The following is a 24,049-nucleotide window of genomic DNA, read 5'->3' on the forward strand; positions in this document are numbered from 1 at the left end:
TTTTATTTTATCAACTTGTTTCTCCTTTTCCTCTTCATCAAGTACAATTGCAATTGCTTATAAATCTTCTTCGGAAAAAATCCTTCTGGAATTACAATAATAACGATACACACACGGCTAAGGCACGGTCAGAACCAAAGATTTTATTACAATAATATCTTTGAACTGACGGCATGTATGGACGCTCGGCCACGACCCGGTTGCAACGGCCCCACAGATTACAGAACGGCCCGGAGTCGGTCCCGGCCCGGCTCCGACACGGTCTAGCATGAATCATCCTTTATCTTTAATTTTTTGATATAAGCATAGCCTACTAGAAGTTCTAGTAGGCTTATGTTTTTCAGATAAGATCTGATATCGAAGAGGAAGAGGAATCTTTGATAGATGTCAGATGTCACGTATGTCACGAAATAGTTATGTCAAAATTTTCGATTTCAGATTTCAACCTTGCTGTGACGGGATTTGAATACAAGGCTCGTTAGACAAAATTTCCTATAAACGATTGGAAAACACTTATCATGGCACTCAGAGCATTCAGTGAACTCACCAAGGGAATTGGGCAATGTAAAAATCAGTGAGTTATTTTACAACCTGTAATAATTCAATGGCTTGATTTGATTTCTTGCAATTTAGATTATGGCAATCACAAATGGTGATGCAAAAATACTCAGATTGGGCCTTCGTTAACGAGCCATCCAAAAAAAAAGTAACAGATATGCCTCCGATGGATCAACCAGTTGCCAATTTACCAAAGGCTATTTATTCAAATCTTAAAGAGGGACAACAGAAAACGCAGGTTACTGTACTTTCGAATGGACTCACTGTAGCTTCAGAAAGCAGATTTGGAGAATTTTGTACAGTGGGAGGTAAATAGGTATATGCCCAGTAGTGCCAAATACTTGCATGTTATTAAGTTCTAACATTCAATCAAATGTGGTGACATATGATCATGGTTAGCGGACTGGGTGTAGTTGAGTAGAAATACTTGAAGTACTAATCCACCTTCTGAAGAAAGATTCCTAACAAAAAATATCTTTAGTTGTTATAGATTCAGGATCTCGATATGAAGTACATTATCCCAGTGGAATATCTCATTTTCTTGAAAAATTAGCTTTTAATGTAAGTATCAAATTGAAATTGTAAAAGAAGGTAAAGTGTATTCTTTTCTTCATATCAGGATATATCATGACATCTAACCTCTCTTAGGAACTGGTTTAGAATAGATTAGATAAAATTTATTTTAAATGAACTTCTTCTCATAATATCAGTAATTTTCTCATATAGATAATTATTCTATATATACATATATATTTATATATATATGAATCCAATCCTTTAAAGTTCAATAATTTATTTATTTAGGTTCATCATGTTCTTCTAAAACCGAAAAAATCTCTAAGACTTACTTGATTCTATAGTATAAAGAGTAATTTTCAAAGGTTTTGTTAAATGTCATGTAATGGCCATTATATGAATTATTTAGTCCTTGGGTCTTATTTGAATGCTCATTTTTTTTTAAGTCAACAATTAATTGTCCTGACAAAGATGAAATGTTGAATATTTTGGAAAAACATGGAGGGATCTGTGATAGTCAAGCATCTAGAGATACTTTCATTTATGCAGCTTCAGCTTATACCTCAGGATTGGAAGAGGTCATAAAATTATTGGCAGAAGCTACACTAAGACCATTGATAACAGAGGAAGAGGTAGATGGTGCAAGGCAATCCATACATTTCGAATTGGAAACACTTAATATGAGGCCTGAACAAGAGACCCTACTAATGGATATGATTCATGCGGTAAGATTATCAATATCCTGGAATGATTTTTAAAGTTTTTGTAACAAGAATGGATCAAGGTTGGTACTCTTGAAATGTTGTAAATATCAAACCGACATTGCCACAACAATTTATCAACTCTAATTTTTTTACGCTGCATAAATAGGGAAGGTGCTTGTCAAAAAGTAAAGAAATGGTATGAAGGAGTGGTCTTAGCTCATGCTTAAAGTAACCTTGATATTTCAAAATCGACCATTTATAAGACGTTATTGAACATATTCTATATGTTTCCACAATCAGGAAGATAGTGAGTGAACTTGCTTCTATTGGGAGACACGAAAAGATGGTTTTACCTTCTAATTTGGAATTATAACTTGAAAAATGAACACTTAATTAACACACTATTCGCAATTATGTGGAAGAGAATTAAGAATTTAAAGGGGTACAGACATCACTTTTCAAAATTTTGAAATTGAGGTAAAATTTTATGTGAACAAAAGCAGCCAGAATTACTTTCTTGCGAAAATTTTTTCAGAATAAATGGTTAGATGAAAATATCAGATTTGGGTTTCTGGATGGAACTGAGTGAAGTCTTCAACTATTAGTCCAAAAGGATAATCTTTGAGTGGATCAAAGCGATTAATCTGGTCGTTTGAGGTTAGGTCATTTGTTTGTTTGAGAAGTCTGTTTGAAAATTTCAAAATTGTTGCTTATTAACGAGTTGGTTTAATGTCTGTGAAATAATAATTGAGGAAAATTGACAGACATTTAAGCAACGACCACGTCATGGTTAAAAAAATAGATGTCATTCACCGAAAACATTCATTATTAGCTAGAAACCAAAGGCAGAAACAACTCAAAGGGTAATGAGGAGCTGATACATTTTGAAGTGTTGTTGAAACTGCCTATCAGGAAAATTCGGAACAAACTTCAGAAAAATTTTCAGTTTTGATTATTTGATTTTCCTCTTCGTCATCAATATCAAACAACATTATTTAGTGGCCATGAATTATTGCCACAATGGCCTTCAGAGCGGTCTCCATTCCTTGTTGATCGGTTAATCCGCTAAACCCTAAATATTGATGAAAAAAATACAGAAAACTAACGAACAACCGGAAAAAAACAAGAAAATAAATCTCACAGAACACACCCATGTGTGTTGACTTACTTTATGGGTTGCGTTCACAAACTTACTCAGAGCAAGCTCTGAGTAAGCCCTGATTACCGGAAGCGTTCACAAACGTACTTTTAGTTCCTCAGAGTATGCTCTCTGAGCATGATCATACTCATACTCTACTCTCGGAGTAAGTTTATGAACACACTCATGATAAATCTCTAATTATTTGAGGTTAAGTTTGTAAAATCTGTTGGATCTTGAACGTTTTTTCATGTGACAGAAAATCTCTCAGATCTCAGATGCGAATCCCGAATGTACCCAGTGTGAAAAGTGTCAAATTTTCATGGCCAGCCGACTACTTTTGGCGTACTATCACAACAACATGGGAGATATAGGCACCGAATTGAACAACATTTATGGTTAGCTGCTGCACTCATCTCACGATCTTTAACGACCTTTAACGGAAAAATGGATTGATGTTGATATCTAGGAATCCGAAATATGTCCGAATAATTATCTGTGTCGTTCGGACAGAAACTTTAATACAAGTTCCGAATCTCCAGGCGGTGCTATTTATCCAATTGTATTTTCTAGGAAGCAGAAAGGAAGACTTCTAATTAATCGACAAAGTCGAATGCTTAGTTCACATTATCTCAATCTCCGTCAACATTGTCTAGATTCTTCCGCTGCATGCGTGATGGAGACTCGGGAAGGACAAAGCTGCGGCCAGATCTGGTTGGTGACTATCCATGCCCGGAGTGTGAAAGGATCTGTAGGTCACGCTTGGTTCTCTTCAGTCACAGGACGGCACACAGTCGCAATTAGCCCTAAGAATTTACAACTTTTTTTGTGTCTTTTTGTAGATTCATTCCCGGTAACGGGATGCAGCAATGGATGAATGATGGAACTACATGAAATGCACTTTTACTGTGAGGGATCTGTTGATTCGAATATAATAATTATTATCCTTAACAGTGTTAAACGATTATTTTGCTAATTGAGGGTCCCGAAGAGTTTAGGGTCGTTGTTTTTTTTCCGCCAAAAACAGGCTAGGAGTCTTACACGGCGCATGGTCTGGCAGTGGAAGGGTTGTTGCGATATACGGATATTAAATTGTTCATCTGTGGTGACTACAATATAAGTGGTGATGGTTTCTTCGGTGATCGCTTTTCTCTTGGTGAAAATGATGAGAGTTGCGCTCAGATGTCTAATTACTTACACATTGATAATTCGATCCAGGTTTGTGAGATTCCAAATGGTCGCGGGACATACCTTGACCTGGTTTTTACCAACAATTTGTCAACAAAGCCTCAGACCCTTCACAGACGCCTGGTCTACATCATACTAGTTTACAGTTTCCAATCTCGACAGATGCTGGTTGTGGTGCAACAACGGCTGCGGATAGCCTGAATAACTTCTTGGCTTCTGCGGATTGGAATTTCGGGGTAGATGATGTTGGTAGATCCGTGAGTGAATTTTATCATGCAGTATACAGTGGCTTATATCGCTTCATACCGTTGAAATCTAAACAAAGCACAAAGTTCCCGGTCTGGTTTAATGGCGAACTCATTAGGATGGTGCGTGAGAAAAAGAGAGCTCATGGAAGATCCCGGGAAAGCGGGGATTAGGCCGAGCTCTCCAGATTGCGCGATTTTTGGAAACACTTAGTAAATCTCTGTATGAATCTTATTTGCGGAGTGTCGAGAGTAATATTCATTCCAACCCGCGGTATTTATGGTCTTACTTGAGTTTCTGTAGGAAAACTTCTGGTCTGTCGGAGCAGTAACCTTTCGAGGATAGTCGGTTTCTGGTGGCTCTGATATAGTTGGTTGTGGAGTACCTAACATAACATATATTTATTTCAACAATTATCACAGATACATATATGTGAAATACAGTGATGAAATTGAAACGAGTCAAAACAGATTTATTAGTCCTTAATTGACCGACAATAATTATAAAATTCCTCTACATTATGGGGTTCCATATTGAGTATGAACTTGCGTAACTTTATCTTAAATAAACGCATATTGTTGGTTTGTTGAAGTGATCTCGGATGAGCATTAAAAAATCGCATACAACTATATTGGCAGCTTTGCTGCGTGAGAGTAAGCGAACATTTGGGGAGGAGGTAAGGCACCATCCTTCTAGTATCGTTCGAATTAGAAAATTGTGAAAAGAGATCTGGATGCGTGCGAATAAAACACAAAGACCTGAATACAAACAACCCTGGCAGCGTCAGAATGTTGTTCCTTCTGAAAAATCCTCTACAAGATTCTCTGTGATCGTTCCGCCCGAGATCGAGTAAACAAATAATCTCGTGTCGTTTTACCCCTGGTGAGGTATACGAGTTAATTTTGAGCATTAAGTCAAAGCTCGCTTGCGTCCCAGATGGAGTACCTACATACATTCGATTTGAAGGAAGCGTGAATACCTTGTCGATACACTCCTTTGTATCTTAATTAATATCTCCCTCGAGCGCGGCGTGTTCCCTGAATTCTGAAAAAGAAGTTATTTGGTGTCGATATAGAAGGACTAATATAAATATCGCGGCGCTTATCGCCGTCTGGCACATGAATCCTCGTTGGAATAAGGAGGGGCACGGCAGGTTTCATAGCATCGGTTTTTATACGTACGATTCAGTTGTTTTTTCTCTTCGATATAACCTAAATCCGAGGTTAATTTATCATCTGATGGGCGGCGTTTAGATTTTTGGATTTGCCGATTGCCATTACCTCGAGATTCTCGTAGCTCACAAAAGTAAGTGGGTCAAATCAAATTATGGAGCAGTCCAGTTGGATATTAAATAATTCATCACCTGTAATAAAATTATTCTCGCACTGGAGGATTGCTCTTCTGTAGTCCTCTTCTTTCTTATGGCATTCCATATGTTCGGCGTTAAATTTTCATAATCTGTATAAATGTAAATTGTTAATCTAAGTTTAGCTGAGCCAACATTAAGGCCAATCTATTTTAATGTCAACGTTTGTGCTATTTGGCACAAGTCGTCCGAGTAAAAAATCAGTTTTTCAGTTTAATGTTCAAGTATTCATCTCATATGCATATCGTTTTTCCATTTTCAGGCAGCCTATCGAAATAACACATTGGGATTGCCCAAGTTATGCCCCCAAAAAAATCTCGAAAAAATAAATAGGGAACTCTTATTCACATATCTTAGTCAGCATTATTTACCCAAGAGGATGGTTGTAGCTGGCGTCGGTGTAGAACATCAAACACTCTGTAATGCAGTGCAAAAGTACTTTGTTGACCAAAAACCCATATGGGAGACAGAAAATGGTTTATACAAAACCTCAAATATAATAGGTGCAGATGACAGCATAGCACAATACACTGGAGGAATGGAAACGGTAGGTATTTTCATTACTAAACGATATTGAGATTTTTCGAGGTTAGATTATGTTAGGTTAGTTCAGTACATTCAATTTCAATCGTACGACGTATAATTTTTGACGTAAAGTTGTACAAGAATTGAGCTCCTAGGTTATGGAAGATTTATTTTGATATAATTTTTGACATAGGAAGAATGTGATATACCACAATTTGCATCTGCTGGTTTGCCTGTTCTGTCCCATGTGATGATTGGATTAGAAGGATGCTCTCATCAAGACAAAGATTTTATTGCTATGTGTGTCCTTAATATGATGATGGGAGGTGGAGGTTCGTTTAGTGCAGGTGGCCCTGGAAAAGGGATGTACACTCGTCTTTATACAAACGTTCTTAATAGGTGAGTTCAATTTCAATTGGACATAAAATCATTCTTTTCCAATTTTTCACTATTCATTGTTGAAAAAAGTATTCATTCGACCAAAAATGAATAGTGATAGGTAACTCAGTAAGTGCTCTTGCCCAACACAGTAACTCAAAGTCACCTCTCTACGCCATCAAGTTGAGTTATCTCGATATTACAATATGGCGTTCAGTGCTCGGAATGAGCTACACACAATGTGCGACTCTATCAGCTCTCCTCTTTGCACAGTGAGTAAATTGTTGAACTCATATATTTGAGATTCAAAGCCAGTTAAACATCGCATTAGATATTTTTTATGCTAATTGTGCCTAATCGACCCACGAAACTGTCCCAAATCCACAAAGTAAATATATCCCGACCCTAAAAACTTTACATGACTCTGGTTGTCGTTATGCTTATTAAATTTGAAAGGAATTCAGTGAAGTTTCGAATGAATACGGGACTGATAATGCCCAAGAGAAACGCCCAGCCGTGGTTGGATCAGATGATTCATTACGACTTCAGTTAGTATATTGATTTGAACGGTACCGTCACACAACTCATCGATCGTTTTGGTTTTTTACTTTCGAGAATTTGTCACAACACCGGTTTTTGAAGGAATCCCCATGCATACGTCGTATAGCCTGCCAGATCTCCATTAGCAAATACATATCTAGGAAGAGATTCTGAAAATAGTCTAGAAACAACAAGCACAAGATCCATAGCTACGATAGTGGAAGTTAGCCACAATGAAGTATGAAAAACACGGGGTGGTGGTGCGGGGGTGAGGGTGACGTATTTTGAGGGTAGCATGTAGAATTTGATTGGTGAAAGGGGTGGGCACTGAAAGGAAACGCTTTAAGGATTAATTGAAACTTTATGTATTAACACATTGTGTATAATATGGGGGGCTGTAGGGGGTTTGGGGTTGAAAATGGAAGGTTGTGCCTATAAAACTTTTGATTAGCATACCGAATATGTACTATATTTTCTCCTTAAATGTTTCTTAGATCTCAGAGGTCTCATATTTTTCAAATCTTGCGCTGGCCCACTGGCGTATTATCTCTTATGCACTGAATCCTAAATTTCCAAGATAATTTTTTTAACCTGTATATTCAATTTTTACAGGATGAAGTTACATTGTAATATATAACTAAATACAGCCTATTGCCGCCTTCCCGTCACCCTCCTCCACACCCATCTGTGCAGAACGTCATCAGTATTTAAATCCCCCCCCCTGATCGTACCGTTCCAGGATTTTTTTGGTCTGCCGCGTTTCCTTCTACCAATTTTCAATTTGATTCCCTTTTCAGGTATCACTGGATGTACAGTGCAACAGCATACAATCATGCTTATGCTGATACTGGTTTGTTCTGCATTCATGCAAGTGCTCCTCCGACACATCTCAGAGAACTAGTTGAAGTTTTGGTTAAAGAGTTGGTTAACATGACAGGATATATTGGTGAACAAGAACTAAGGGTAAGAATTAAAATAATAAAAGCTTAATATTTTTCTTACCATATTTTTCATTTCGTAACATCAGGCAAAAAAGTATTTTCTTGAATACACATTGTAATTAGACCTGTTACCCATAATTTCTTTGAATCATCCTGTTGATATTTTTGTTCTTCCTTTTGTTGTGAATTATCTTTAAAGATGGTCAAGAAATCTTCTATTACTTACTACCTAACAGGAGTAATATACAGGCTGATGATTCACCGCGATGGCCTATTAGACGTTTATTGAGAACGAATTATAATTTTATGCTGAAAATTTGCATGGTGCAAATTTCGACAATGAATTTCTTCCTAACATATATTCAGACCTCTGCTACTTCTGGTTATACCGAAAAAACCTATCACTTTCCTGTTTTGAAGGGCACGCCCATTGTGAAAATGGGAAGTCACCACTTTTGATATTTTTGCTGAGTAGTTTTTCTTCAGAGAAATCTTTACCATTTTCAATCTTTCGAATATTATAACACTGTTTGCTGAAAAGTGTACAGGGTGTTTATGAAAAGATCATCAAGTTGGATATATCAAATTAATCAAAACTCAAGATTTTCAAATTGCAACCTATATTTCCTAATGTTTCAGTTGTTTCATATTCTACGTAGAAAAAGAGGGAGGTTACAAGTACAAACCTTATTCGCGTTGAAAAAAAAGCCTGCTTACAACCAGAGTAACCCGAATATGGTTGTTACCATAGAAATAGTGCACTAAGCAAGAAGTCCTTAGATTCACTTTTGGTTTATTTAGGCCCGGTACTTTCACTTGCGAATAACTAAATTTATTCCATAGATGAGTCTTATTCTTAGCATAAGTAAAAATGCAGTCTTTTCAGTTTCAGATAGTGTTATTCATCGAATAAATCTGTCATTGACAGTAAATAATAAGAGTTTATTAGTCATAGATCGAATGTCGGAACGTCATTATTGGTTGAATTTTTTAAATTCTTGATGTATGATTATTCTTTTTGTGATTTTCACGAAATATTAGCTTTCTAGTTGGAATTATGACAATTTCTACAATGCGGTGTCTTATTTTACATTAATCAGTGAAAAGTAGTATACCGTGTTTTCATAGAATTGTTTTCGTCAAATAATTTCATCTGCAAGCACCGAAATAAGCTATCCTTCAGATAGGAAATGATTGACATTTTGAATGTGATTAAAATGTATTCGAATGTGAAAGTACCGGGTCTTAAACAACAAAACACGTATTCAAACTCAACAGTCAGAAAACCGTGTTAACCTGTTTAAGGCAAAGATTATAGAGTAGAAAGATAGGAAACGCCCTCATATCGCTAATACTAAAAACCGACTACATTTTGGCCACTGAAAACACATTTTACAATGAGATGGCGCTGAAATCGTATTATCAATACAGAAAAACTGTTCAATAACAGTTTTCTGTTTTATAATTGAGGGGCGCGAAATTCGAATTCTATTCCTTGTATTGAATTCCAATATTGACCTTGTTGAGACCAGAAAACAAACATCCTGAGCGACAAAACAAATGGATGGTTTTGTTTTGTGACCAGGATGTCTGAACATTGTTTGGAATCGATTGGTTTCAATGAAATACGCTGTGTTGGATGTGATAAATTTTTATTTGCAATTTATGAAAAATTTACAAAAATTTGAAATTATGGACGAATAGAGCTTTGACTAGGATACAAGAGTACATGGTTATCTGCTAAATAAATAATGTTAAAACCGAAATAAAAAATAGCATTCAGGCTTCTGAATCCAACATATTGCTGGAGCTATTCCGATTTCGTCAGCTTGAATCTGAGAACGCAATTCTGAAACAAAAGGTTGAAGAGTTTGAAAGAAGGTCTAGAAAAAATAATATTGTCGTTTTTGGATGGACCGCGCCGAGTGAGGATATCGGTCTGGATTTTGTTTGTTCTGAACTCAGTAGGCTGCTGGAGATTGAAGTTAACAAAGAAGATATAAATGATTTATTCTGTCTGGGTAAGAGATCGAACAGACCGGTAAAGATTGAATTCATTTCGTACCTTAAGAAGGTTGAAGTTATTTAGAACAGTAAGAAACTTAAAGGGACTGGTATCGCTATTGCAAGTGACCTAACAGAAAAATAGCGAGACGAACATCGGGTACTAAGGAAATTTTTGATTCAGGAAAGGGAGAAGGGTGAAACTTGTTACATTAGGGGAGGTAAACTTATTATCAATAATGAGAAGTTTTCTATTTGTGAACTGCGAGAGCCCCAAAAGAAAAACACCAAACCTAACAGTACTCCGGCGACACCAACTCAGGACCCTGTTGGGCGGTCTGAAAATATCGAACAGCAGACTGGAGTTCTCTATACTAGAGCTAGGGAAGAAATTTCGGAAGTAGGTCCACAGCCTAACACACCGGTATCTGGTACATCGAATAAACAAACAACTGAAAAAAGACCAATAACTGATAAAGGTCTCCAGAAAAATATCGGAAAGAATACTAGACTTTGCTCTAATTTGCAGAAGGATTACTTGAAGTAACTGGCACAGATTACCCTAATTTCACCTGGTTTTTTTTTGTCAAATAAAATAAAGAATAAGAAAAAATAAAAAAATATAGTAATAATAAAAAAAAATTATATATATAAAAAAGATACATACATATTCGCATAAAACTTATCTATTCTTTTGTCTAGTATCCATTGAGTTCTTTTTCTGTTAAAATGGATCCATACATAAGAGAGTTCCATAATATACCAATTCTTGCAAACATAGTACCTGATATAACTGACTTTTCGCCAAAACAGCAAACACCACTTAACATCTTGCACTTGAATATAAGGAGTATAATGGAGCATATGGATGAATTGGTTTTGTTTTCGAATAGGGTCTCGCTGAAGTTTCAGATTATTGTTCTCACTGAAACATTTCTTGTCTATGATTTGCATGTAGTAAAGATTGATGGTTTTAACACGTTATATAATGAAGGTGTATTAAACAAGAATGATGGAGTCATAGTTTACATACAGGAGAATATCCATTTCACACATGAAGTAAAAAAACTAGGAGACCTTAAGTTACTGGAAGTCTCAGCGGATATTGGATCACGGCCAATTACCCTTTCGGCTATATACAGATCTCCAAGTACCTGTCCGAAAAAATTCAACGAAGATCTACAACAATACCTACAAACCGTAAGAGGAGATGGCATGCATGTTATAACGGGAGATATAAATATAGATTTATTGTCGAATTCGGATTTCTGTGAGGAATATAAGAACATTATGAGTGCGTTTGGTTATGAGTTTTATATTAATCAGTGCACTCGACCGCGGAGCAAAACTTGTGTTGATCATTTTTACGTTAGAACAAAGATGCATAGGAAGATTCAGTCGTATATTTTCCAGTACTCCATAACTGACCACGATCCTATAGCATTGACAATAGAATTGAATCGAAAATCGGAAGATTCATCGAGGATGCATGATAGCATTAGAAAGTTCATTGATTATTCAGCACTGAAGACCGCACTGAAAATGGAGAAGTGGGAAAAATTCTATTTTTCACAAAATATAGACGATAAAACTGATTACTTTATTGATAAAATTAATAAATATTTAGAAGAAAGTACAAAAAGTGTGAGAATGAAATAACAGAATACTAAAAGAAAAAATGGATCACTAATGCTCTTGTCACATCAATTAATACAAAACAACTATTGTATAAAGCCGTACAGAGGGATCACAGAGGGGTCGGAATATGTGGCATATAAGAACAAATTAACTAAATTAATGGATATTGCGAAGAAAACATATGCACAAAAATTGATAAGAGATAACATTAACCAGTCCAAGGCTCTCTGGGGTTGTGTAGACTATATATGTAATCGATCCAGGCCTGAAACAAAAATTGATAAAATCAGATCGATAGAAGGTACAGTATTGGAAAATAAGAAGGAAATTTCTGACAATTTTAATAAATATTTTAGCTCATTAGGTCAAAATTACGCAAAAAAGATTATAATACCAGAGAACTATAGAGAGAATGATAAAAATGTACAGAGCTCCATGTGTCTCTTGCCTACGGACACGGAAGAAGTGCATAGGACAATAATGCAGCTAGGACTAAAAAAAACTCCCGGACATGATAACATAATATCAGAAACTTTGAAGAAGATATCTGATGAGGTGAAAATCCCTGTAACCCACTTGATAAATTGCTGTTTTAATAAGGGATACTTTCCGAAAAGGCTGAAGATTGGAATTGTGAAACCTCTGTTCAAGAGTGGAAATAAACAAGAAATGAAGAACTGCAGACCAATATCTTTAGTATCTAATATCGCGGAAGTAATGGAAAAAAATATTGAAAAAGAGAATAACAGATTTTTGTGTTAAATATGGGATCATTTCGCAGCGCCAGTTTGGATTCATGGAGGGGAAGTCAGCGGAAGATGCACTTTATCACCTTACGTCTCACATCTACAGTTCACAAGACAGATGTATCATTATGTGTTTTCTTTGATCTCTCTAAAGCCTTCTCACGAAAAATTACTAAAAAGATTGGACAGTTATGGTTTTAGAGGGAAGATTTATGATTTATTAAAGAGCTATTTAACTGATCGAGAACAGAGGGTGGATGTTGATGGTGAGATGAGTGATCCCGTGTATGTGACCTACGGGGTTCCACAGGGGACTGTGTTCGGACCTTTGTTGTTCACAGCTTGCTGAATCTCGGAATCAAGGGCAAAATTCTCGGCTATGCGGACGATATTTCAATGTTTTGTGAGTCAGAATCTTGGGAAAGCTTGAAATCAGAAACTGAAGCCGACATAAGAATTCTGAAGGATTGGCTGAGTTTTAGCACACTCACCCTAAACCTAGAAAAAACAAGATATATGCCCTTTTGCTCATACTCCAGTGGATTGCCTTCTATGGGTCCTTTAACGGCCGGTACTGACTCTTACATCCTGGAGGCAGAGTCGGTCAAGTATTTGGGTGTGATCATTGACCGTTACATGAGGTGGGACCTACAAGTAAAAAATATAGTTAATAAGTTGAGAGGGGTTCTATATAAAATAAAATATTTGAAGGATTAACTTGATCTAAAACACCTCAAATTGATATATCTTGCATTAGTCCAGTCGCATCTGACATATGGAATCATCAGTTGAGGGGGTGTGAGTGATGTTCACTTGAAAAAATTGAGCCTTATTCAAAGATGGATTCCTAAGGCTTATCTATGAAAAACCAATTACCTTCTCTAACGATAAGTTGTATGAAGAGACCGAGATACTCGATGTGAGACAGCTATTCTGTTTGAATATGCTTGAAATCCAAAATTGCTTTTAAGCCCATTGTACACTGTCACAACACCAGAACGAGATTAGGCTCCTTGAGTGTACCTAGATGTGGGAAGACTATAGGCCAGCGACAATGTAATTATCTTGCACCGAAACTGTTCAATCAACTTCCTGCCTACATCTTAGGGATAAATAATGTCAGTTTGTTCAAGGGAATATGAAGGAGTTGGATACTGTGCTACGGAAGAGAAAGACTACATAATTTCATCAACAATGTTTGGATATAGATGAGTAGAAAAAGAAAAGAAAAATTGTGATATTAGAAGACTTTGAATATGAATATGATAATAATAAAAAAAAATGAATAAATAAATTAAAAATTAATCAAAAAAATTTTTTACTGGGGTAGAATGTGTGGAGTGTGCGTTCACTTTGTTCACTCATCAGGGGTGAATTTTCACGATATGACAACACGTACAAGCGATGGCTTCTAGCTGGAGCTCCTGTGATGTCGTTTCATCTTTTTATTTGTTCACATATTACTTTATATATTGTTTGTACTGTAGAAATTTTTTTTCATAGTGAATAAATTATTATTATTATTATAGGAACGTCAAAGGTGTTTTTTCTGTGAAAACGTTTTGAATTAATAAACTGAGTTGAATTTGTACAATTTATATCAGAAATTGATATGAACCAATGTTCAATTCACCGTCATAGAATACACATTTCCGTTACTTACATATTACAAAATTTTCAGAACCACAATTGAAAAAAAAACTTACAGAGGTATACAAGACCTGTATTCAAGCCCGTCAGTATAATTTCTTCATGATTTTTTATGATTTCTTCATGGTATGATCTCTTTATGACTTTGACTTTCCAAACAACAATTTGACAGTCACCCGATTCTCAAATCGAAATCCATTAAACTTTTGCATTTCTGAATATATTGAAGGCAATTGAAAATCTTTGAATGGAGGTATAAAAGTCATAATTTCCCCTAAATGAGCCCTTCATGTAAGGGATGCTTCCTGCATACAAAAATTTACGTGGATGAACATGTCTCAATCGACCAGAAGTAAAATGTTCACTGCACATGGTATATAGTCAGTAGTGTTTGCAGGCCTTTACGCCCTGAAAATTTTATCCACTTCGTAGCACTGAAAATAAAAATCAATGAATGACCGAGTCACATGTTACCAGTTTTAATAATTCAATCACAATATGTCGACGAAGAAGGTTGTGCCGAGCGAGTCTCTCCAATCAGTAATTCCTGAATGTGCTGTTTGTAAACGAACGATAGTCAGGAGTACCATAAAGTGCAATGTTTGCCTTAAATCATACCATCCTGGTTGTGCCAGTAAAATAGGGAAGTGCTGTGACTGTGATTTCCTATCCGCCATAGATTGTAACACGGGTAATGTGTCTCCAGTACCCGAGTTTTCCGACAAGAATTATCTATCTAGTGAATCTACGCAACAAGATCTTTTCATTAAAATAATCAAAGAGTTAGAAGCAAAAAATTCTTTGCTGATGGAGAATAACTCTCTATTAAGATTCAAGGTTTCAACACTCGAAGGAGAAATCGAGAAAAAGAATGTCGAGATTGATAAACTAAGAAAAAAGACTAATAACACAAACATAAACAAATGTGCCAGTGAATCATCATCGTTTAGAATCTCTGAGGCGCCGGGCGGTGATCCCCGCTCGGGTACTGTAACGCGTGCTTCTGGCGATTCGCGATCGAATAATGTACGAGTCCCGCATTTACATGTTGCGGATGCTGAAACTTCTGCTCCTGCACAAACAGTGACGGAGGTTATTCAAACTCAGGTTTCCCTTGGATCGCAGGCTGACAACACTCTAGCCGCTAAGGAAAATGATGGGGATACATGGAATATTGTTTCTCGTAAGAAACCTCGAAAACGTGTCAGAGCTCTAGTTGTTGGAAGTTCGGAAAGTACATCCGTTGTGGGCATTAGTAGGTCCAGTATATTCCATGTTTCTAATTTAAAACCAGAGACAACAGAAAAAGATTTACAGGAATTTTTGAATCAAAAATTTTCTACCGTACAGTGTGAGAAGCTCACCTCGAAATACCCCGACAGCTACTCATCGTTTAAGGTGCTTATTCCAAGCTCTGAACATGAAAAAGCCCTAAATAGTTCTAATTGGCCAAACAACGCCAAAATTAATCATTTTTTTCATCCCAAAAGGGTGATACGTCCGGCGGAATAGATTTTGCTGAGTTTGAGGTGTTTAGACTTCTGCAGCTGAATATCCAGTGTGTATCTAATAAACTAGAAGGCCTGGAATTGCTTTTCGCTGAATATTGTCCTGATGTTGTGAGTGTTGTGGAGCACTGGTGCAGTCCCGAAAATGTCAGTACAATGACTATACCTGGGTATATTCTAGCTGAATACTACTGTCGCCCCTGTAGAGCCCACGGGGGATCGATGATCTATGTGAAAACCGGTATTAAAACAAAAACTTTGCATGTGTCGAATTTTTCAGACGAGATGAATTGCGAGATGTGCGGAATTATTATGACGGCCAACGATATCCGTCTAGGCATTATAAGTGTTTACCGGCCCTGTTCCGGTGTGTTTGAGGTCTTCATCAATAGATTGTCAGACGCCCTGAACTATTGCTTGAATTTGGTTGACCTTATCTTTGTGTGTGGTGACCTGAACGTGGACTTTCTCAAAACTGAAGGTGCTAACCGTAAGCTATTTGTTGATTTACTTGATTGTTTCGATTTAAAAGTTTCGTCACGGGATCCCACGAGGGTATTCACGGACAGAACTGGCCATACATCCACCTCAAAGGTGGACTATGTCTTGACTAATGCTGATTTATCTGACTCTAGTGTGAAAGTTTTTGAACCTCTCTTGAGTGACCACCGTGCTATTTTAGTTGAATACAATAATATATTTCCTGAATATATACAGGATGGTCCAAAAATTGTAAGAAATTTGTGTCAAAGAAACCTCGACAATTTTGTTTTTAATATCGCAATTAATGACTTTATTGGTGTTTATGACAGTACTGACGTCAATGGATGTTTTCAAGCACTCGTTGATACTATAAAGAGTACGTTTGAGACATGTTGCCCATCGGTGAGGCTGGCTAACAGGAAGCGAAGGGTGAATATGTGGATCACTCAAGAAGTAATTCTAGCGAAACGTGAACTTGTAAGTCTCCATTGGTTGCACTCGAGCTTGAGATGCCAGAGTAGTTATATACTATACAAAAAGGCGAAAAAGGAGTATGCATCTTTGATCAAGACTGCTAAATTAAATTTTCATAATGAGCTCATCGGTAGATCCGACAATAGAAGCAGAACAGTATGGTCCATGGTCAATAACCTAACTGGCCGAAAGGGTAGGAAGAATGGATGTATTGAACTCCTTGTTGATGGTGTTTTGATCGATGACAGCTTGCGTCTACCGAACATTTTTGCAGATTACTTCTCTACAGTTACCGAAAGCACTCTTCACCGCTATTATGGGGACTCCTTATCCCAATCATGTACTACGTCTGTATTGTTGAATACAACATTTTTCTTTCATCCGGTGATTGAGAGCGAAGTAGCTGATATTATAAGATCAATGAAAAACAATAAGTGCGCAGGGGTGGATTCCATTTCTGCCAGAATTCTCAAACTAATTAGTTCAGACATCTGTAAGCATTTTGCTCACTGTATTAATCTATCTGTGAGCACAGGCATCTTTCCAACGGTCCTCAAAAAAGCCCTTATCGTCCCAATCTTCAAGAAAAATGATATACATGACATCACAAACTATAGACCAATTTCTCTACTCAGTATATTTTCTAAAGTGTTTGAGAGGTTGGTGTTCAACCAAATGATGAAATATCTTGACAGATTCAATATTCTCGATAATGCCCAACATGGTTTCCGAGCTGGTCGATCAACAGAAACAGCTGCAATTTATTTCGTCGATTATGTGTATGAATGTCTCGATAGCGGATTGCATGTGGCAGGTCTATTCTTTGACCTTTCGCGAGCATTCGATAGTCTTCCACCTGACTTTATAATTGACAAGTGTTACAACCTGGGTTTTCGGGGTGTATTTTTGGATTGGCTCCAGAGTTATCTCGAGGGAAGGTCTATGTTTGTGAAGGTTGGAAGTTCCATATCGGAAGAACATGATATGAGGCTGGGAGTGCCGCAGGGATCTGTACTTGGGCCTCTTCTCTTTTTGCTTTTTGTGAACGATCTCCCAGTTAATTTGAAAGCGATGTTCCTGAATTTGCTCCAGTGTGGACGCCCTTCATCTGCGTTGGGGAGGTTTTTGTTGAGTTTGTTTGCCGATGATGCTTCAATGGTAGTTTCGGCAGCAACGGTGGACGAACTTCAGGAGTTGTGCGGATTACTATTAGAAAGTTTTGTAACTTGGTGTCAAAAAAATAGGCTGATGATTAATATTGATAAGACAGAATGTATTTACTTCACAATCGTACAAAGTGATCGTAAGCTAGTTATTCACCATAATGATAGCGCTATCCTATCTAAAGATGCCAGCAAATTTCTTGGCATTCATGTGGACAACAACTTGAAATGGGATGTACACGTTGATTCTGTTTGTAAAAAACTAAATAGTTCCTATTATGCCATCAGTAGGGTAAGAGCTTTACTCCCATTAGAATCACTGATTAATGTTTATTATAGTTTAGTGTATAGCCATTTGTCTTATAATATTTTACTGTGGGGAAACTCTTCGGATGTTGGGAGAGCTTTCATAATTCAAAAAAGAATTTTACGTATGATATTTAATATGCCCCCACGTTCGTCCTGTCGACCTATATTTGTTGAAAACAATATATTAACGTTATCGTCTATCTTCATTATGAAATGTCTTTTGTATGTTAAGGAAAATGAAAAAGATATTGTCCAGTTGTCCAGTTTTCATCAATACGGTACCAGAAGTGAGAGAACTCTATATATTCCTAAGCACAAAACAACAAAATATGAAAGTTCTCCTCTGTATAAGTGTATCAAAATCTTCAACCACTTGCCTGTCAGTATCCAATCTCTTGACGGAAAAAAGTTCAAAAAATGTGTGAAAAAGTTGATGCTAACTAGATGTTATTATACTGTTAAAGATTATTTTAATGATGTTAATATGATTGGTTGATCCATGTATTTCTTTTTTCCTTCTCTTTTTTGTGACTTATCCTATACATTAATTTGTCTTACAGGATTAATAAACTATTATTATTATTAATACTTACATTCCCATTTTCCTTAGTAAAATTTGTTTTATTTTTTCCACAGTTCTTCACCATACAATAATTTTCGAACGATATTCTGATGTTTTTGCCAAGAAATTAGACAAAAATTTCAATAATCAGCAATTAGAACGGGCTTGAAAAACAAAAGGCGATATGAGGTTCTCTCTGGATACGAGAATCAAAACATTCAAAATGTTTGATCAAAATGGCCATATGACTCTGACATCTCGCAAAATTTCATATTTCCCTCGAATTAAAATTCTAACCAGTCTTAGGGCCTTAAAAACACATTTGAAACACAGATGACGCTCACATCACTTAAGTCGTACAGTGACTTTATCAAACACAGTGGTCTCTTTTTTCATCGTTTTAGCAAGAATATGGCGGATTTGGTCACATGACGTGACGTGAGCCAATCCGCATTCCGAATTAGAGATCATAGCATTGAAATATGTGCTTCTAAGCCGCCATATTCTTGCTTAATTTCCAATTGTTGCCACTGTGTTTGATAGAGTTACTGTATTTAGTCGTACAGTGACTCTAACGAGACAGTGGCGACAATTGTGATCTCGTTTTTCATCGTTTTAGCAAGAATATGGCGGATTAGGTCACGTGACGTGACGTGAGCCAATCCGCATTCCGAATTAGAGATCATAGCATTGAAATCTCTGCTTCTAAACCGCCATATCCTTGCTAAATTTCCAATTGTCGCCACTGTATTTGATAGAGTCACTATATTTAGTCGCTTCGTTTCCTATCTTTCTACTCTATAATCTCTGGTTTAAGGTTATGAAAACAATAACAACAACAACCATAGATTAGTTCACTATCTGCTCACCCTAGCGCTGCAATCTGATTTCGCAACGAGAATAACTTTTCTCGTTTTCTATTGATGAAACTAGTGTAGTGCGAGTGCATATTTCGATGTCATTACAATAATTCCAAAGGATCTAAGTTAGTTCTACCGATGGAATTCGCTGTAATAATAAATTTCAACAGTAAAAATGGTTCGCTTGGAGTGCATGCTATAAAAACAGAGCAATAAAATTACAATTCATATTTGATCTTCTGTGATCAAGTGCAGCACTAGTTTTACTAGTGCGTTATTAGATGAAAACTTTCAAGAGTTATCAAAAAAACATTTTTCTCTGGATAATTTTTACATTTTATGATTTGAATCTGGTAAATTGTTTTTTGGGACTGTTGAGAATTCATTACAATTCATGAAATGTCGAAATTATTCATGGAAACATCGAATTTCAGTTTTTTTCTATGGTTTTTGGAAGTCACAGATTAATCAAGAAATGCTTTTTCTTTTATGTCAAGGTTTTCTTTGATAACTAGGAAAGTGTCCTTTTTGGGCGAAGGGATCATTTAGGTTTTTTTCTATGCAGAATCGACTGAGATAATTAATCTTGATTTTTGATATGTCCAACACTATGATGGTTTTTTATAAAAACAACCTCTACATTTTTGGTCCCAGCTGCAAATATGTAGTGTTACAATACTACATAATAGAGAAATTAAAAAAGAGTAAAATTATTTTGGAGAACCTCCTAAAAGCTAAAACACGCGACCTTGAGTTTCCACATTTTTTTTTTCATGAGAATTCCGATTACTCATAAACGGTTGAGTTTGGGTGATTTCGATCAAATCACCTGTCTAATATTGCAATGATATAATGGGTGTGGGGTTTGAAATATGGAAGTAGTAGGCTATTATCGGTATAACTGAAAAATGCAAAAGCTTGAAATTATTTCAGGGAGAAATTTCATTGTCGTAAACCACAACATTTTTCAACACAGAATTGATTACTTTTCCATAAACGTCTAAGGCCCGGCGCAAATAGAAACGCAGGTTAGTGAGGTGACGCAGAGTGAGTTTTTGTAAAACATAGAAGAGACCAATACTGCGCAAATAAAGCGTGACAGTGACTTGTCAGATAGTACGTGCATCGCAGGAAAAAGCTGCGTCACCCTGCGTCACCTCACCAACCTGCGTTTCTATTTGCGCCGGGCCTAATTGGCCATCGCGGTGACTCACCCTTCATAATCCCCCATTATAATTATTTATGGAAATAAAGCAGCAAGTGAAATGTTAACTTCTTTACCCTTTTTTTTCTCTAGAGGGCCAAAACTCAACTACAGTCTATGTTATTGATGAATTTGGAATCCAGACCAGTGATTTTCGAGGATGTAGGAAGACAAGTTTTAGCAACTGGACACAGAAAAAGACCTGAATATTTCATTGAACAAATAGGTTGAAGCTCAGTTACTGTTATCTTTAACTGAATAAAAACTGGTTTCTTCATTTCAGAAAAAGTTACCAAAGATGATATAACTGCTGTAGCAAAAAGACTTCTAACTTCTGATCCCGCCGTAGCTGCAAGGGGCGATTTGAAAAAAATGCCTTCACTTCAGTTTATCCAAGCAGGTCTTCTGGACACTGAAGGTAGAATGCCAACTAAAAGATTATCGCTCTTTAGATAAGTTGATGATGTGAAGAGAGATGTAATTTAAAATTCATACATATATTGTACAATTTTTATAATTGTGGCATGATTGTTTCAATTTTGTTTGTTTAAAAATAAAACTTTCTGTTGTGAGTTGATTGTTTTAGTTAGATACTCTCGAAATTCAAAATCAATTTCTGTCACCTAATGGGGTATTTTCCTAAATTTCAAAATATATATCAACGAAATCCTCATATCTCAAATATATGGAAAAGTATTTTTTTTCTATTTTAACAGTTGTATTTAGCCTGTTTTTAATTACGGAAATTCACATCGCGGAGGCATTCTCCCAGAAACATTCTACGTCACTTTTACAATCCGGCATCGTTGGAACACTCATCAATGTTTCTCATCAAATTTTCTGATCTCCATATATTATTGCGTCTATGGTTGTGTATTGCCATCAATGACTCTCATCAATGTTTTCTGATCTCCATAGACTTGATAATATATTATTGAGTCTATGGTTGTTTATTGTCAGTTGATATTCGATCTTCCTTGGGCTGTTATTGTTGATGAAAGAAGGCATTGCTGATATATTTTATAGGTTCCTAAAGTCATCAATATGAAAAAGTTTACAGGTGGTAAATTTTCACTGCTTGCTTTTGAAAAATTCGACTCCATTTCCACAAGTTATAACAATCTGACAAGAACGTTTAAAACAATGTCAGAAACTGTCATCGGTTTCAGGAAGATATAATTCTGTATCTTGGAACATAAATACATAAATGCATTTATGTTCCAAGTTCTATATAATATCCTCTTGATCAGTTCCGATGTTGTCGAATTCACAAAAATTACTAGACTCTAGTAAAGGCATTCTACGTCACAAGCTCTCACATATTTTTTTTCAAAGGCTATATTTTTTTTCCTACTGAATTTTGAGTGGAACCTTTTATGTGGTGACTAACCAATGGAAAATGGTTTCCAAAAATAATTTTTAATTCTTTTTTTGAGTTTTAGGAAAATACCCCATTTTGGTCAGAAAATTTAACGCAAAATGTGCTTTGGTTTTGTTGAATTCCGAATTTAAAGTCGGAATCTTAAAATCATTATGGATCCAATGTCTCAAAGATCACTAAAACCATTGCTTGATATCCAAGTTTTATAAAGTAGGTATCAGCCACATAAATCATTCATTATAATTTTATCCAAATATTTGTAGTTTTCGAATTTTGAGGTGAAAATGGTATCAAACGATTGAGTTGGACACATTGATTGATGTCAAATTCGATTTCGGTGTATGTGTCGGATCGTAGTCGGGCCGTTTCAACATTGATGTAGCCCCTAATGAAGAGACATATTCCCTATGCAAAAATTCTATTATTCATAAAAGGACATAAAAATAAGCAGTGGAATATATTAAGTCGCTGTTCCTCTGTGTCGTATCAGGGCCAAGGTATCAATGCCAAAATATGAATGAGAAGTTAGCGACCTTCAATTCGTCGGAATGGTGATGACGTCATTGGAGGCTAATGTCGAGCTGAATTGACAGAACTAGTATCGCTAGTAATGGCGTAACATAGTGAATTGAGAAAGTTAGGAAGAATATGAGTTAAAACACCTTAAACTTTTGTGCAAAAATATTGTTTATTCAATATATAAGTCACATGAAGTGCTGCAGATACTTTCACAAGTTATAAGAGATAATGGAGGATCGTTAAGATAGGTAAGATTTAAGATATGGCTCAGCGAATCGAGATGTACAGCGCATATGGAATATGATGGAGGGCCAAAGAATCCCCATTATCATGAAGCAAGTTGGATGAAACATAGTGTCGGTTCTGAATAGGGCGCACGTAGTATGGAAAATACTCACATAACATGCGGCCGCAGAAGCATTGAAGCAAGCAAGCAAGCCCCTTGGTGCAAAAAGTGAACTTGGATGGATGCATAAAATCAATTCTTAGAAGACTCAGAAATGTGGAATCAAGCAAACATATTAATGTTATAAATTAGTTTCCAACATATTGAGTATTGGCATGGAGTATTAATATATACTCAATGGTATTGCTTTCATTTTAAGGCTTAGGTCTCCGCTTTACCTCCTCCAATGAAACACCCTGTATGCTAAACACTCTTATACTCATTCTTCCATATTTTACATTGATACGACAATAGACAAACATTGGACATGACAATTGACATTGTGATTGTACATAAACATTGAACTTTAAAAGAACCTCTAAAAGCTACTACCTCTGTAGTGTAGTTTTGGGAATAATCTAGTGTTTCAAATAATCGAGTACTCTGTACTCTAGCGGATTTTCCATTGAATTTTCGTTCTCCTCCTCATTACTTCACTATCCACTAGCACCCACTGGGTTGTATATGCAGAGTACCCACTAGCAAAGATAGTTTAACCACAGCAGTCTATAGTCCTCCTTAAAGACGGGTGTGGGTTAACTCTATAATCTTTGCCCACTAGTTTACTACCACCTTGAATGCGAAAAGCGAACACGCCAGCGTTGTCAGGTTTTGAGAATTTTTGTCCAGAATTGGGGGATATAGTAGGTACAATTTGTACTGTCTGTACCTAATCTGTATGAAAACAATAATACTATTCCAGAGACTTGTTTTTCCATTTTCTAAGCATCAATCTTGAAAGATCCTCCTCTTTCTCCATATCTCTGTTGTCATTGTTTTTATACAGAATCTGTGGATTGAATTCCCAAATTATGATAATTATATTTAAAATATTCTTACCAAACATTCGATTTTTTAAGGTTAATGGTTGAAAAATAATCTCTGGAGATATTTCACTATCTCATCTGTTTGAACCTTTTAATTGTAATAGTTATAAATTTGACTCCGGTGATTATCGACCATATCGCAAAGTCAAGGTTACCGTTATTCTGATTCGGCTATT

General features: G+C 36.2%; 1 protein-coding gene and 2 long non-coding RNA genes across 4 annotated transcripts; 1 reads left to right on the forward strand and 2 right to left on the reverse strand.

Annotated features, from left to right (window-relative positions):
* Nucleotides 1-419: 419 nt before the first annotated feature.
* On the forward strand, nt 420-21,273 carry LOC123315806 (mitochondrial-processing peptidase subunit alpha). Its single transcript, XM_044901664.1, has 9 exons — nt 420-574; nt 634-866; nt 1,040-1,119; nt 1,521-1,799; nt 5,979-6,263; nt 6,435-6,640; nt 7,957-8,122; nt 20,795-20,927; nt 20,985-21,273. The coding sequence occupies exons 1-9, from the start codon at nt 519-521 to the stop codon at nt 21,155-21,157; spliced, it is 1,611 nt and encodes a 536-aa protein (XP_044757599.1). The 5' UTR covers nt 420-518; the 3' UTR covers nt 21,158-21,273.
* Nucleotides 11,493-13,264, reverse strand: LOC123315812. The gene is made up of 2 exons (XR_006538003.1): nt 12,980-13,264; nt 11,493-12,007 (listed from the first exon to the last, which is right to left on the reverse strand). It is a non-coding gene; the product is annotated as an uncharacterized LOC123315812 (long non-coding RNA).
* LOC123315811 lies at nt 13,427-24,028 on the reverse strand. Of its 2 annotated transcripts, XR_006538002.1 has the most exons (3): nt 23,887-24,028; nt 23,380-23,836; nt 13,427-13,647 (listed from the first exon to the last, which is right to left on the reverse strand). It is a non-coding gene; the product is annotated as an uncharacterized LOC123315811 (long non-coding RNA). The 2 variants fall into 2 exon arrangements; XR_006538001.1 differs by lacking the exon at nt 13,427-13,647 and having other exon boundaries at nt 23,247-23,836.
* Nucleotides 24,029-24,049: the final 21 nt, after the last annotated feature.

This window comes from Coccinella septempunctata, chromosome 6, assembly GCF_907165205.1.
Source record: "Coccinella septempunctata chromosome 6, icCocSept1.1, whole genome shotgun sequence".
Classification (NCBI taxonomy): Eukaryota; Metazoa; Arthropoda; class Insecta; order Coleoptera; family Coccinellidae; genus Coccinella; species Coccinella septempunctata.